Source organism: Berghia stephanieae, chromosome 8 (genome assembly GCF_034508935.2).
Source record: "Berghia stephanieae isolate SIO BIC M18660-M18661 chromosome 8, UCSD_Bste_1.3, whole genome shotgun sequence".
Lineage (NCBI taxonomy): Eukaryota > Metazoa > Mollusca > Gastropoda > Nudibranchia > Aeolidiidae > Berghia > Berghia stephanieae.
This window is the reverse complement of record NC_088367.1, coordinates 35,330,441-35,348,310: the sequence shown is the minus strand read 5'-3', so window position 1 is coordinate 35,348,310 and position 17,870 is coordinate 35,330,441. Positions and strand designations below refer to the sequence as shown.

General features: G+C 35.1%; 1 protein-coding gene across 20 annotated transcripts in view; it reads right to left on the bottom strand.

Moving 5' to 3' along the window:
* The window catches only part of LOC144978574 (serine/threonine-protein kinase BRSK2-like), a 188,598-nt gene that overhangs the window by 71,718 nt on the left and 99,010 nt on the right, over positions 1–17,870 (bottom strand). For all 20 annotated transcript variants that reach the window (XR_013646538.1, XR_013646537.1, XR_013646536.1 and 17 more), the window contains exons 4-5: positions 15,158–15,243; positions 6,974–7,114 (exon numbers count right to left, since the gene is read on the bottom strand). Coding sequence is in view for 17 of the 20 variants with exons in the window: in XM_078924820.1 (XP_078780946.1) it covers positions 6,974–7,114; positions 15,158–15,243 (227 nt within the window). In the remaining 3 variants the exon portion in view is untranslated. The remainder of the gene's footprint in view (positions 1–6,973; positions 7,115–15,157; positions 15,244–17,870) is intronic.

Here is a 17,870-nt window from a genome sequence, read left to right as displayed (position 1 = left end):
AATTATATGGCTGCTCTTTGGAATAATGATAGGTACATCGTATGTAAAGCATGCGGTCATTAAGGAGCAGGAAAGAAACACACTATCAATAATTGCATTGTCCAAAATTAGGAGGAATCATAATCTTTTACAGTTCTCGCAAAATGACTTGCGTTAACCATCTTCTAATTAGGTCTGTTTGCAAAGAACACATTCTATGATTCAATACATTATGTAATGTAAGTAGAAGTGTTTGTTTATGTGTATGTGTGTGCGTGTGTGTGTGTGTGCGTGTGTGTGTGTGTTGCCTGTCTCCCGTTGAGGACAGAAATGTTGTTTGTTTTGTATTGTTTCAATATTACATGAGTCATATCTACTCTTTATAATATTTTCTTTACCTCTTTGGTGGATTACTGAGCGGCCAATAGTTTTTTGTTTTTTGCTTTTTAAAAAAAACGCTCTTCCGCACATCTTTCGTCGCTTAAGCATTCAATGAAGGAACAATATATATAAGCGATCAAACTAGCGTCTGCTGTCAACAGCAATCACCCGTGTTATCCGAAAGGAGAAAATATGGGTTAATAATCTTGCCCAAGCAAAAAATAAAAAGTTCCTGAAGCCTCCTGGGTGACAATGCAATGCCAGTTTGCCCAATCCCCTTATTGTTGTCTACATGTAACTTAATAATGTTTACATAGTGTACGATTCTGTTTGTCCGTCTATAATTTGCGATGAAGAATGCCACATTTAGTTTCGAGCTGTCTACTAAGCAGGAAAATATAATACAATACTTTGCTGTGAAACATTTACTCCTTCTCTAGAATTAGTGACCCGTCGAGAGGAGGAGGAGGGAGTTCAAAATGTCCCGCATAAATTTCCAATTCAAATTAATGTTCTCATGTCATAGCAGAACATTCTCTGATACCTTGGGGCAATTTCAGACATTCCCTTCGTACAACTCACCGACTTCGGGGTGGGATGGGGCGGGGGATGTCAGGAACCAACATTTTCGTGTATGTGTTACTTAGTTACACCGTCAGTATAAAATATCGAAGTTGTAAGAGAAAAGCTTATACTCTGCCTTGGAAGGCTGTGATGGTCGAGTGGATGAGGGACTTCCATTGGCGGGACCCAATTCGATCCCGCTGTCGTCATCTCAGGTCTTTTTCCATTGAGCAAAGATCTATTGTTACTTTACGGCGTTCCACTGCGGCTGACGTTTGAGTTATTTTAGTGATAATAACAGAAATGAAGTGAGTAGAAAAGTGCCAGATGACAACTCCGCCTGGCTGTGAGAGGGGCGCGATGCAATCGACGCCATCCACCACTTCAAAAATAAAAACTGGTTTCAAACGTAGTGTCTATCCTGAGTCCCTCTCCTGACTTCTTGAGGTCATGGGTTCAAGACACACAACTCCGCGTTTGTTTAAAGATTCTATTATCAGAAACATATAGAGAAGATTGAGACATCGAGCAAGCTCCGATATTCTCGTTGAATATTAATGTTCGAGGTGTATGTTTATTAAACCATGCTATTTTTATGGAAATATTCAATTTTAAAGGTCAATATAATGTATAGCCAAGCGCCAGTTTTTAAATTGAATTTCAAATCGGGGGAAAATATTAAATTGAGAACTAGATTAGTTCAGTACGAGCAGATAACTCTCTCTCTCTCTCTCTCTCTCTCTCTGTCTCTCTCTCTCTCTCTCTCTCTCTCTCTCTCTCTCTCTCTCTCTCTCTCTCTCTCTCTTTTATATATATATATATATATATATTATATATATATATATATATATATATATATTGCTTACAAACATGGATGGCAAACAAACAATAACAAAGACCTGAATGACGTCAACTTCCTTAGACACACACACATACACACACACACACACACGTACACACTATATATTTATATATATATTTATATATATATATATATATATATATATATATATATATAGATATATATATAAATCATAAAACAAAAACCATGAAATAATAGTGCTCAACTTTAGTATAAAAGGAGCTATTTATAAACATTTGAAATATATTTAAGATAGTTTGACTTCTACAACGTTGTTATCGAGCGTTGCTCTCATCAGGAAGTGGAAGTGAAAGTAGATTGTTGTGTTTTCGTATTTTTATAGGTTCGTGTTTATGGAGGTTCGTAATTACATAAAAGGTGTTTGTTTCTATGTCTGCATGAGGAGGTTAGTTCGTTTCTTCTGTTGAATGTTGCTATGTTCGGTTTAGTGATGATGAAGAATTTTTCTTCCAAGCAGAGGTTGCAAATCTTAGAAGAGGGGGAGTACGACTGTGCTCTGGAGATGATTTTCCATGTGATGCTGTGTTGTATGTTTTTTTCTTTGAGGTTCCAAATGTGTTCGCTTAGTGTAGTAGAATGTCGTTTGTGTATGTTTCTGAAGGAAGATGTATGCAGGTTGTATCTGGTTTTGAATGGACACTCGGTGAGGCCAATGTATGTTTCTTGTTTTGGTGTGTCTGGTCGTGTTACTGTGGCTTGATAAATTACGTTTTGAGTCAGGCAATTGCCGTTTAGTGGGCATGTTGTCTGGGTCCTACAGTTGCATTTTTTCTGCAGGTTGTTGCTGGGCTGATCTGGCTGTGATAGTTTTCGGTTATTGTTGGATGAAATAATGTTTTGTATGTTTGGCATGCAGGTGTATCCTATTTTGATGGTGTTTTTGTTCATGATTGGGTGTAGAACGTGACCGAGAGGGAAGCATTTTTGTAGTAGATTGAAGAATTTGTTACCGATAGAAGTTGTCACATTCTTGCTGTAGGGTGGGTTGAACCATGTTATGTGTCGTTTTCTTTGTCGTTTTTTTTTTGTTGGGGTGGTAATGGTCTCTTCCTCATATTCTAGTTTGTAGTTATATCCACTTTTTTGTAGTGCGTTTGTGTACGGTGGGATTGCATCGTTGAATATGTTGTTGTTTGTAGAGTTGTTAGATAGTCGTTTGTTAATGCTCTCGGGGATGTTTTTTATTATAGATGGCGGATGATTGCTGTGTCTATGAACGTACAATGGGATGTTGTTGGGTTTTGAAAATGGTTGGTAGGTGCCGTCGTTTAGGTTGATGGTTATGTCCAGGAAGTCGAATGTTTTTTTGTTGGCTTCGATTGTAATTTTGAGATTGTTGTCCTGGAAGATTTTGCATATTTTTTTCTTTATTAATTCTGTCTGTCTCGGTGTTTTATTGCACAATGCGAGTCCGTCGTCCCTGTATAGTCCAATGTTTATATCGAGATTTTGCATTTGAGAAAGTAGATATAGTCCGACGAGCTCGCATGTTTCTGCTCCATCGTAGCTCCCCATGGTGACATCAAAGTTTGTTGATTTTTTATGTCCATGCTGTTCCATTATTGTAAAGTGATGTATTCTTCGGGTGCAGGATAATATGTATTTCTTCTTCGGTGATGTTGTCGAAGGTTTTTGCGAACTGTAGTGCTTTGAGGAGTAGGGTTTTGGTGATTGAGGGGTAGAAATTACAGATGTCAAAGATGATTGCGTATTGTCGTTGTTTGTTTTCTGTGTTTCTGTACCAGTTGATAACTTCGGCGGTGTTTCTCCATTGGTTGAATTCGGTTTTCTTAACGATTTTGGTGTTGATTCTGTCTAAAATCTGTTTACTTATTTTTCCGATTTGTGATTTACATGGGTTTATGAGACGGCATTGTACGTTGTTGCGAAAGTTTGGTTTATGGTCTTTGATAGTGATGAAGGCGTTAGATTTTGCTGTGGTGTCTATTCTGTCACTTAGCTGTAGGTATTCGGCGATGCTTTTGTCTTCTGCTGTAATGTCAGGTGTCGTAGATGGTGTTTGTTTCTTGTACTCTGCTTGTATATTTTTCTCAAGTAAATGTGTGTATTCTTTAGGGGTAAGCTTGTAGAAGTTTGTGGTTTTGTCAGCGGCGACGTAAAGATTGGGGTCTTGATGTATTGATCGTATGTCTTTTGTAGTTTGTTTTGGAAGGTGTCGTTGGTTTGTCTGAATTTTATGTTTCGGATGATATCTGTCATTCCATCCTCGAATTCTCGTAGACAAACCAACGACACCTTCCAAAACAAACTACAACAAGACATACGATCAATACATCAAGACCCCAATCTTTACGTCGCCGCTGACAAAACCACAAACTTCTACAAGCTTACCCCTAAAGAATACACACATTTACTTGAGAAAAATATACAAGCAGAGTACAAGAAACAAACACCATCTACGACACCTGACATTACAGCAGAAGACAAAAGCATCGCCGAAAACCTACAGCTAAGTGACAGAATAGACACCACAGCAAAATCTAACGCCTTCATCACTATCAAAGACCATAAACCAAACTTTCGCAACAACGTACAATGCCGTCTCATAAACCCATGTAAATCACAAATCGGAAAAATAAGTAAACAGATTTTAGACAGAATCAACACCAAAATTGTTAAGAAAACCGAATTCAACCAATGGAGAAACACCGCCGAAGTTATCAACTGGTACAGAAACACAGAAAACAAACAACGACAAAACGCAATCATCTTTGACATCTGTAATTTCTACCCCTCAATCACCAAAACCCTACTCCTCAAAGCACTACAGTTCGCAAAAACCTTCGACAACATCACCGAAGAAGAAATACATATTATCCTGCACCCGAAGAATACATCACTTTACAATAATGGAACAGCATGGACAAAAAAATCAACAAACTTTGATGTCACCATGGGGAGCTACGATGGAGCAGAAACATGCGAGCTCGTCGGACTATATCTACTTTCTCAAATGCAAAATCTCGATATAAACATTGGACTATACAGGGACGACGGACTCGCATTGTGCAATAAAACACCGAGACAGACAGAATTAATAAAGAAAAAAATATGCAAAATCTTCCAGGACAACAATCTCAAAATTACAATCGAAGCCAACAAAAAAACATTCGACTTCCTGGACATAACCATCAACCTAAACGACGGCACCTACCAACCATTTTCAAAACCCAACAACATCCCATTGTACGTTCATAGACACAGCAATCATCCGCCATCTATAATAAAAAACATCCCCGAGAGCATTAACAAACGACTATCTAACAACTCTACAAACAACAACATATTCAACGATGCAATCCCACCGTACACAAACGCACTACAAAAAAGTGGATATAACTACAAACTAGAAAATGAGGAAGAGACCATTACCACCCCAACAAAAAAACGACAAAGAAAACGACACATAACATGGTTCAACCCACCCTACAGCAAGAATGTGACAACTTCTATCGGTAACAAATTCTTCAATCTACTACAAAAATGCTTCCCTCCCGGTCACGTTCTACACCCAATCATGAACAAAAACACCATCAAAATAGGATACACCTGCATGCCAAACATACAAAACATTATTTCATCCAACAATAACCGAAAACTATCACAGCCAGATCAGCCCAGCAACAACCTGCAGAAAAAATGCAACTGTAGGACCCAGACAACATGCCCACTAAACGGCAATTGCCTGACTCAAAACGTAATTTATCAAGCCACAGTAACACGACCAGACACACCAAAACAAGAAACATACATTGGCCTCACCGAGTGTCCATTCAAAACCAGATACAACCTGCATACATCTTCCTTCAGAAACATACACAAACGACATTCTACTACACTAAGCGAACACATTTGGAACCTCAAAGAAAAAAACATACAACACAGCATCACATGGAAAATCATCTCCAGAGCACAGTCGTACTCCCCCTCTTCTAAGATTTGCAACCTCTGCTTGGAAGAAAAATTCTTCATCATCACTAAACCGAACATAGCAACACTCAACAGAAGAAACGAGCTAACCTCCTCATGCAGACATAGAAACAAACACCTTTTATGTAATTACGAACCTCCATAAACACGAACCTATAAAAATACGAAAACACAACAATCTACTTTCACTTCCACTTCCTGATGAGAGCAACGCTCGATAACAACGTTGTAGAAGTCAAACTATCTTAATTATATTTCAAATGTTTTTATATATATATATATATATATATATATATATATATATATATATATATATATATATATATATATATATATATATATATATATATATATATATCTATATATATATATATATATATATATATATATATATATATATATATATATATATATATATATATATATATATATATATATATATAGGCTTTTCCTAAATGAAACCATGTCACGATGACTCCTTGGAAGAAAAAAAAACCTATTTAAATGTTCCTACATCTGTATTACTTTATTCTTCACTATCTAAGATGGCTGTTGAGTTTTTAAGCGCTTAGAAATATCCAATGAATACCTTTATACTGCTGATGTGGTATTGTGGTATGACACTCGCTTTCGGATCGGAAGGTTCTGAGTTCGAGCCTCGCTCGGCGCATAGTTGAGTCCTTGGAAAAGACTCTATATTCACATTCTGTCACCATACACAGGTGTAAAATGAGTACTTGACCGTTAACAGCGTTGTCTCTGTCTGAGAAAAAACTGTAATATCGCCTAATAGGCGTTATGTCTCGTTCTACATGTTATTTGTGCTGTTGGCCAGCGACTCCTTGTAAAACGCTTTGAGCACCTTAGTGGATATTGCGCTATCTAAAAGCTCAAGTTAACTAATTGTCAATATCGGAGAAACCTTTTGTTTACCAAATAATTGTGGAACCAAATCAAAGTCCTTCATAGCCATCGGGCCCATGGAGCTGAAGTTTATCCCAATTTCTAATACGTGAAAAGGACAAAAGCAATTACGTGTTACCCGTTGGATAGGACGCCAATCTATTGCAAAGAACTTTCCGCCAGATCCAATAACTGCTGATTGGACAGGGGGGGGGGTCAGAAAAAAAAATATCGACATCACCCGGACGGATCAAGATCTCTTTGCGCATGAAACGAGTGCTCTACAAACTGAGCTACTGAAAATTTACTTACCAAATATTGTGGCTATGGCAAAAATCCAGGGCTGAGATTATTTGTCTGAAAAACTTTCGGGCTTCCTTGGGGGTTAGTCGGCCTTTTTTTACCAGGTAGTCAAACAACTCTCCTCCAGAAACATGTTCCAGGATGAGGTAACTGAAATAGTATATCGGAGTGAAATGTGAGTGAGAATTCCTAAAAGATGATAAAGATTGAACAGACTTGTACACGACCGGGAAGAGTGGCGAGCAATTTCTGGTGGACCTCTTTCGGGATGACACAGGAAATAAAGTAAATATGCATTGTTTGGTGAGTAAAGTAACTTGTCATGTTTCCTATCTTGCAATAACACATACTCGTAAGCTCATTGTGTTATTTTTGCACGATAAATATAGCTCGTTCAATAAATTCAAAGAAATGGAAGAACCTAACACACACACACACACACACACACACATATAATATATATATATATATATATATATATATATATATATATTGTTTGTTTGTATTTGTGTGATTTTGCAACACCCGCCGGATGTCGCATGAGCTAGTTTTGAGATAAGAGCGAATAAAGGTGAAAATGAGTATATGCATGAATTTAGTTTTTCTCTTCATCGTTTTTATTATCCATCCAACCACATTATCACACAAAATTTGAAGATTATAGATAATTTCATTAAAATTTTTTCTGAGCTCTATTATTGATGCGAAATAGATATGTCTGATCGTTAAAAGCGATTTTCTCCGGTAACAATTTTTTTTGAGATCCCTCTCCCTTCAAATGCGAATAACTTCAATCCTAATTAAGATAATTACGAAATTCAAACCACATTTTGTCCAGAAATTGTGCCTCTATTGAAATATATAATAATATGATATTCGAATTTTCCGACTCCCGACGGGTTTTCCAAATCAGCACACATTATTTTATGTCTGCATGCATTCGCTACAAATGTTCAAAGAAAACTGAGCAATAAAAACTCATTGGAGTGCAAAAAATATGTATTGATGCGAAATGATATGTAAAATTCAAGCAAATAATTGTGTGCGAGGTCAAAGTGTTTATCCTCTAAAAATAAACGAGAAAAGCGAAATAATTAGGAACATAATTTTGGAAACAATATAGTATATTTCCATCAAACATAATACAATCAAAATTATTGAAGGGGTGAGATCAAATATTTCTTGCATTTTTCTGTTTGAAAATCCGCACTCGCTCCTAATTCGAGGGCTACAAGGGTCGCGCAATAATTAGTAACTCGATCAGAATTTCAATTCAACGAACGTAAGAATCCATGAATATTCAATTTTCGATCCATGTCTTGAAGTAAAAATTATTTCTTTACATTAAAAAAAAATGTATATTAAACAATGATAATCAAAAATACATATTATTACCAAATACTGCACTTGTATATTGTTTTTTGTTTTTTCTATCGGTTTTATGACGCATGCGACACTATTAGGTCAATTCAGCAACAGAAACAAGCGAGATGAAGAAAAACGTTAAAAAAATAACATGTTTAAGACCATCGCCAAAGTTTTTATTCTATATTGTCTTCTGGCATTTCTCTACTCCTTTCACAACTTGTTATGATTTACGCGAATGCCTGCTCCACTCACTTTCAAGGAAAGTGTCTTTGGGGAAAAAAAGATACAGGGAAGTTCAATATTAAAATTGAATTTACGCCGTTCATTAAATTTATTTGAAAAAACAAAATGATCCGAATTTTATAAAATGCTGGTAAGAACCCAATCAAGTCTATGATGATTGAAAGGACCGAAGATGTCTCTCACGCAAATAAAAACCATATCATATGATGACATTTCGATTTTCTCTACTCCTCACAGCTTTCATTGTGAGATCATTTCCTCTTAAGGACAGCTGGAAATTAAATATATAATATTCATTTTGTTGTGTTATTTATACCCCTTTAATAAAAAATAAATTCCTACTCTCGTATCGCTTTGTTTTCAATCGACGAGTCTCTATCTGCCTATCTATCTATTTATCTATTTATCTTTTCTATCTATCGGTCTATCGTTTTCTTCCCCCCCCCCCCCCCCCTCTCTCTCTCTCTCTCTCTCTCTCTCTCTCTCTCTCTCTCTCTCTCTCTCTCTCTCTCTCTCTCTCTAGTTTAGTAAAATATAACCTAGACCGCGAAGGGGTTATTTCCGCTATCAATAAGTGACGTAGATCATTTACGATAATTGCATCTTTGAGTTTTATAGATTTCCAAATGCCAAACTTCCATGTCTTTTGACGTCACTGTCAAAATGCCTAATGATATGATGGGAATGTGACGTCACACACGTGTTGTAAACACGACAAGTCACGCATTAAGAATTGGATAATCGTTTGTTACATCGAGGATTCCTCGGCCTTGAGCCTACAAACACTAAAATTATAACATAGACATACCCTGTCATTAGCTTGGGAAATCCTACGAGTTTCATTTCCCTGGCATAGTTATGCTCTTTGCTTTTTTTTCTTCATCAATTTTATTAGTGATTGAGTGTGTATGTGTATGATTGTGTATCAGTGCGTGAGTGAGATATATATATATTATATATATATTATATATATATATAATATATATATATATATATATATAAACTATCATTATTTTATATTATTATTATTATTATTATTATTATTATTATTATTATTATTATTATTATTATTATTATTATTATTATTATTATTATTATTATTATATATATAATATATGTATATATATGTATATATATATATATATATATATATATATATATATATATATATATATATATATATATTATAGATAGATTGATAGATAGATTTACACGTGTGTGCTGAAATCCAGCTGTGGAAACTCCTACTCAATACCTTTTTATGGCAAACATACGTTTGCTCAATCTAGGCATTGAAATATGTAATAATTATATCTTTGAAAAGATCAAAACAAAAACATAAAATAAAATAACCAAAAAAAACAAACAAAGTATTACATCCACCAGTAGCTCAGTTCTGTCTCGTGTAAAAGAGACAAAATTGTCTGAATGAAGGCGTGACAGCCTCTGGTGTCAATGCTGTTTCATATTTACATTGATGACAGCAGCCAGCCGTACCTCAGTAATCAATGTGACGTCATAACCCAGTTCGTTAATTAACTCAGAGACGATAAGGATACATTTGGTGACATGTAATGTCATGTGCTGTGTCCTTTATGGAACGGACTGACTGGGCCTGTCACAGAACTGCCACCTTCAATGACTAAACACTTTTTTCTTCATTTAGGCCAGATCTTTTTCTCTCTTCAAACATCAATGAATTCAATGACCCTCAATAATTTGTCAAAAGCTCTTAAACCTTGGATTTCCTTAAAGTGATATGTTTTAAAAATACGTCCAATTGAGTGCCATCTTAAATTAGTAATAAATCATGGCTAAAATATAATAAAAGCATTTTATCAGTATGCGCCAATGTGGTAACAAGTGAGAGATTCTGACGATTTCGTCTGACGTGGATGGTGGCGATGATTTGACTCATTAACCTGCAAGATGCCATTGTCTTAGTCTGACTTATTCATCGGTCGATTGACCCAAATCGAAAGTACAGGAACTGCACGTTGGTCAGAGATGCACTCTTTGAATGATTAAGACTTGATCAACGAGCACATATTATTTATAAATAAACCACATCGGTCCAAAAAAAAAAAAAAGAGAATTTTCGTGTTTTTGTTTGTTTTAGTTTTTTTTTTTTTTTGTTTTTTTGTGTTTATGTTTGTGTTTTTTTTTTTTTTTTGTTTTTTTTTTTTTAATTTTGGTTTGTTTGTTTGTTTTGGAATCTCTCGCTTTTAGAAAAATACAATTATCGCGATAAAGAAGAGTAATATCGAGAATTATGTTGACCCAAGGGCCGAAAGACCTGAGTCAACGAGGTTTTTACCCAACAAATTACGGATTTCGATTTTTTTTAAAAATCTTATCATAACACCTTATTCTCATACAATAAAAAAGAATACAAAATAGTGAAACAGAATGGACTATAGCACCATAAATTATTTATTTGTCCACCACATTATCAATCGGTCAGATATCACTATTTATCTGGCCTATATTTTAATAGGACCAAAGAAGAAAGGGATGATGTACAGAGAAATGATGTGGCCTAATCTCTATGCTACAAGGACCGTCATGAAGGGAGATCTATATATAGGTGGAACAATGTGACCTTTCATTTCAAAACGATATTACGTCGAGACGATTTAGATGGTGAAAACTCAAATTATAGCCGGATAACATATATTATCAGAGTTATCACAGAGATAATGTATTATCTCACCATAAGAGATTTTTTGATAAGGTATGTGTATTTTGAATTATAATCCAAATTATAAATTTTTAACATCAATTTTATCATAACATTTTGATTCGCAACTTTGTAATGTTCTAATAAAAATTCGATAAGCTGAAGCTGTAAAATTTCTCTGTGGTGGCACAAAATGTTACAATGTTGATAAGAGGGACGACTATGGAGGACATTCCTTCATTAGTTTTTGTGGAACGTTTAACACAAGATTTTTATATATTTTTATGCCAGACCCCCAAACCAGGTCGCAAAACGGTATCAGCACAGATAATGTATATTTTTCTCCAAAATGTTTTAACCTATAATGACGGAATGATTGAAACCGCCCAATGTAGGTGATTAAACATTTTTTTAAAGAAAAGACCCAAACCGCCCCTTAAGTCCAAAGGGTAAATTGTCTTCGCATGATTCATTCCCGCAATAAGATATCAGATCTGCACAATGGGTTCCATGATATGTAAATCCATACTTGAGTATATAAAGACAGAAGCCCAGACGGACAAAATAATTGACAGACAAAATAGTATAATATAATGTCTGCTAGACAGGCGATCACTCATACTGATAAACATACAGAGAAAAACAGCCTGACGGTTAACCCTCTTCCGCACTAGGACAGGACTGTCCTAGGACAGTCCTGTCCCAAATCTGTAACATATAGAATTTAGAGAAATCTTCCGCACCTATTGGGACGGGACAAAACAGTCCCGTTGTGTCCCAAGCCGTTGTGAAATGCTACAAAATCAACGGGACAGGACTGTCCCAGTCCCGTGTTCATATCGTTTGTGATAGTAGAAAAATATAGCAGACTTCCGCACTAGGACAAAAAAGTCCCAGACTTGGCGGCGCCGTGTCAAAATTGAAATGCCTGTCTTTATTTTCTGCATCCCTGCTACTACTACTACTACTACTACTACTACTACTACTACTACTACTACTACTACTACTACTACTACTACTACTACTACTACTACTACTACTACTACTACTACTGTTGCTTCTGCTGCTGCTAATGCCACTAATACATTAATACCTACATCCCTTATATTTTGTATTTATTTCCAATTCCATTGTATTTATATTCCAGTCCACATTTTATTTTAGTTCACTGTCCTCTATACTGCATTACACAGTTCCTACCCGCCTCCGCTCTTTTAACATAATTAAGTACGCACCTTTTATAAATTTCTATTGCTCTGTTTTAATTCGCGCTTCCTCACAAAGTAGCATACAATTTCCTGCCCATCAATGTTTTTTGTTTATGCATCTTAACAACGCCACTACCACATTATCTCATTTGTCTGTAGTTTTTAATTCATCATGTGTTGTTGATGAAGGGGAAACCCGAAACGTCCATTTTATCTGTTTTCCTATAGTAAACTGAAGCTTACATTCAATTTCACAGTTATGATTTATTTATTTATTTCAATTCTGAATATAAAAAAGCAAGAACAATTCAAAAAATAATTCTATGTGATGAAACCACGTACAGAAGCCATAGCAACATAAACATTTTCGGCAATTTAAAACGTATGTTTATAAATAAAATTTAAGAAGTGTCACACTTTGTGACACAGCAGTAACGTATCTAAAACCGGTCGCACATCTATTCGGTACCTTGTGGGATCAATTATCTTTATCGTTATTTATTTCGGGAATTTTCAATGAAAATATTTTTAAGTAAGTTCTTCTGAGCCACTTGGACTCATTGTAAAACAAATTAACTCCTTTAGAACCTTGTAGCCAATGGTGCAGGAGTTATTCCGGTTTCAATAGCGTGAAGCGGACAATTAACGTGTTTGTTTGAAAACCTTTGAACAGGACGCTAGTCTATCGCAGATTACTATCTCAGCTTGACAGGTACCCTTTTACACCTGAATGGAGTGAGTGATTGGAGTAAATTTTCTTGCTCTAGAAAGTACAAATTGGCTTCGGTCGGAATCGAACACAGAACCTCTGAGTCCAGAGTACAACGCGCTAACCATGGGCCATCTTGCTTCCAAAGCTTATAAATCCGGAACTTATCCATGTTGCTGTAGCGTTGAGCAGACAGATAACAGTTTAAAATTTAAAAAAAATAAAATTCCCTTTTTCATCCCAAAGGGGAAATTTTTCTCGAGGGTCTATTCCAAGGGAAGACTGGAATAACCCAGGCGTCAGCCGCAATGCAGCGCCGCAAATTGAGCTAGAGCGAGGTATAACCCAGGCGTTAGCCGCAGTGCAGCGCCGCAAATTGAGCTAGGCGAGGTGACTTACTCAAGGCAACACAGCACATCAGCGGGTGATCGAACTGATGCCTTTCGGGTACGAAGCAAAGACCGCACCACCGAGCCATGTTGACTTTCTATTATCCTCTTGAATGATGCTAGTCCGTGAAAGATTACTTTCATCAGCAAACTGGTACTCATTTACACCTGGGTAAAATTAATGAGGTGATTCCAATAAAGTCATTTTAAGATAAGATCGGAGATCACCATAGAATCTACGGAATTGACGCTTGAGCAATCATTAAAGGATGCACCCAATATTGTTTTCTCTTTCAATTTGTCTTTTTTTTCCACGTAGTAAAGCACAGAAATATGCAACCTCTATTTCATCCATTACTTGTAGTAGTAGTAGTAGTAGTAGTAGTAGTAGTAGTAGTAGTAGTAGTAGTAGTAGTAGTAGTAGTAGTAGTAGTAGTTGTAGTAGTAGTAATAGTAGTTGTAGTAGTTGAAGTAGTGGTAGAAGAGGTGGTAGTTGTAGTGGTGGTGGTAGTAGTAGTAGTAGTAGTAGTAGTAGTAGTAGTAGTAGTAGTAGTAGTAGTAGTAGTAGTAGTAGTAGTAGTAGTAGTAGTAGTAGTAGTAGTAGTAGTAGTAGTTGTTGTTGTTGTTGTTGTTGTAGATGTAGTAGTAGTTGTAGTAGTTGTAGTAGTAGTAGCAGCAATAATATTACTCTTGCTATAAGAATATTTCATGATTATATAAATCTTATGTAAACAAATCCCATTGTACAGTGTAAAAAATCATTATCGTCATGTCGTATCTTATGTTGATTCATAAAATGTGAATTATTAGATTTGTACCAAGGACTTATCTTTTTAATTATTAATTTATAATTCAAACTAATAATAACTAATCTATTAATTAGAAGATTTTACATTATTATTATCACCATTATAATTATCATTATTATTATTATTATTATTATTATTATTATTATTATTATTATTATTATTATTATTATTATTATTATTATTATTATTATTATTATTATTATTGTTATTATTATTATTACTATTATTATCATTATTACTATCATTGTTTGCCTTGCTTTATTATTGATTTTATTTACTTGATTTGTTGATGAAAATATTATATTCTTGTATGAGTTATATTGACAATTGCCTACAAATAAACTTTTGAATCTTGTAGAAAAAAAAAATAATAATGCATTCGCGCAGGTGTGTCCCGGGACAGTCCTGTCCTAGTGCGGAACCCCTTTTGAATAGAAGTTTTCTCCAGTGGGACAGGACAAATTTGTCCTGGGACAGTTTTGTCCTAGTGCGGAAGGAGTCTAAGACAGACATTATCTATTATTGGAGTCAGTAGAGAATGCATGAAATTAACGTCATTCTTGTCTCTGGTATCGTACTTAGAGACCGCCAATTTGGTGAATAGTTCTCACTAAATTTTCTTTTAAACAGACATTAAACATTTCAATAAGTTGTGTGGTTTAGTTACGATTGCTTTGGCGGACAGAGCTGGTAAACATTTTACTTAACCTCATTACATCCTACCAGCCTGACTGACATAATATTGACGAAAGGAGAAACGAAAAAAAATAAATAAACAAGTACTTACAGGTATTTTTTGTTCTCGTACACGTCATACAAGCCTAGAACATGAGGGTGCTCTATCAATTTCATTATGGCAATCTCTCTCTCAACCTGTCCAAAGAAAAAAAAGAATGCGATACACGTAAACAATGACTATAAATAACGATAAATGTGGTAATGAGACTACCTCATTATATAAAGCATTAAGGTCCACGGAGTCGGAGTTTTCCCCAGAATCTGTGGCGTTAAACGGGAAGTAACAATATCTTTTTACCTTTTAGATAATGACTGGAGAGCTTGCAGACCCAGCTACCCAACTATTGGAGGGTGGACAGATCGATCGTGGGAGTAATAGCGTCTCCTTGACATTCATCATTCAAAAGCGGGAGTGAGTTATTAATTGAAGATTGGGGTTGGGACGGGGGAAAACTGAATGAAAAATCTAGATTGATTTATAATGTCAATTAGCTTTAACTAATGTACTGATTATTATTTTTTTTTGTTTTTAAGCGTTTTACGGCGCTAGTAACACATTAAGGTCATATCAGCGCCAGTAAAAAGGAAGCAAATGGGAAAGTAAAAAGTTCTAGAATTACAATTAAAGCACCCAAGAAAAAGGAAGACAAGGGGGAATTGGTTCAAATAGGACACAGATGTAGATTCCAAAAGCACACCATCAAAGTACTTAGTTTAGATCACCTAAAAGTCTCATCCAGACACAAGCACAGGTCCCCACTAAGAGTAACACACCCAAATGTTTACAAATCATATATAATAAAGGAAAGCTTTCTCAATTACTAACAATAAAAAACATATTTTATACCATGAATTTAGTCTTTTACCATCTGGGAGAAGGTTTTGTCAGATTAAATGTAGAACTAACAAGTATAAATCAACGTTTGTTCCGTCAGCAATAAAAATGTTGAATATTTCATATGGTACAGCAAAACCACGGATTGATTCGTTGACTGATTGACTGATTAATTTATTTAATGTTAGATCAATCGACCAATTGATAATAATGATAATATTTGGTGTCGAATTGCCACAATTGTAACAAATTGAAAACGAAATGAATATGTTTATGTTGTGTATAGTTCACGCGTGAAAGAAAGAGAGGAAGAGTGTGAGAGAGAGAGAGAGAGAGAGAGAGAGAGAGAGAGAGAGAGAGAGAGAGAGAGAATAAGTAGGACTGAAATATCTGTTCAATGTTATAGTTATCATATAACGTTATAACAAGTGTAACTAAATGACAAATTGCCACATTTATGGACAATAAATATCTATTATTATTATTATTATTATTATTATTATTATTATTATTATTATTATATTTATTATTATTATTATTATTATTATTATTATTATTATTATTATTATTATTATTATTATTATTATTATTATCATTATTATTATTATTATTATTATTATTATTATTATTATTATTATTATTATTATTAATATGTATACAAAACATAATAAAGTGCATAACAGAGAGATGATTTACAAAGAAAAAAATATCATCTCCCAAAACTAAACATACATTTGAATGTTTCCCTCTCAGCCAGGGTATCCGGCCAGGGTCAGGACAAAACCAAGTAATCTCATTCTAAGACAAGACAAAGCAAGTTGGAAAACAGATACAGGGGGATAGAAGACATAGTAAGTACCTCTCTGCCCACTATGGGAGGTAGGAACCCCATCCAGTAATATACTGAAGTATTGTACGTGAACGCATTACACAAAAATTAATATAATACTTTTTTTTTTTTTAAACTAGGATATGAAACAAAGAAAGTCCTCAGCGTTGCTGCATTATGTTATAATTACTCGATTGAATGCGTCCACACTTTCAATGAACAAACGAAACGCTATTTTGTGTCCCGACATTCATCAAACGCAATCTTCCTTGAGGAACTCGTGTTTACTCTAGACACGATTCTAATCGCTCCCGGAGTACTTTCCACTAAATCCTAATCCGAACCAGCGATACTAACGGGTTCGGGGAGGAAAAAAGTGACATACCGCCATCATCTGTTGTGTGGTAGTAAAATAAAAAAAAGAGAAAAAGCTGGCTTGGAATAAAGTCAATGTCCAGTTAATATAATTATTGGTACTGACCTGCGTCAGCAAAAGGTGGACCAATGAATACTTTATCTAATTATTCCGAGTTGTCCTCTGGGCTGTTTTATAAAATGGAGAGAAGGGTTGGTCAAATTGCCACATTAACTGTTTTCTTTATCTAATTGCACTAGTCTTTAACCTTTACAATAGATAAAATAATGTAAAAAAAAAATCCAAAAAACAAACAAACAAAAATAAATAATATGAACATTATTATGGCTAATATCATGTTTCACCATGTTCAAATCGCTTCACACTACATCATTTATTCACCCACGCGGGTCCACATGGTAGCAAATATACATTTCATACGATAGCAGTCGCCTTTTAGACTTCCTTGTTCTACTATCTCTTTTATAGCACCCATGAATCACCAAAAGCTTGCGATTTTATATAGGGAAGTATCCACCAAACGTGCTCAAAGCGCTTTACAATGGGTCGCTTCCAACAGCAACACTTAACATGTAGGGTTAGACATGACACCTGTTAAGCGATATTACAATTTTGTTCCGTCAGAAACAACGCTGTTAACAGCCAGGTACTCATTTACACCTGAGTACAATGAGAGAATATTAGTAAACGACCTTTTCCAAGGACTCAACTAAGCGCCGCTT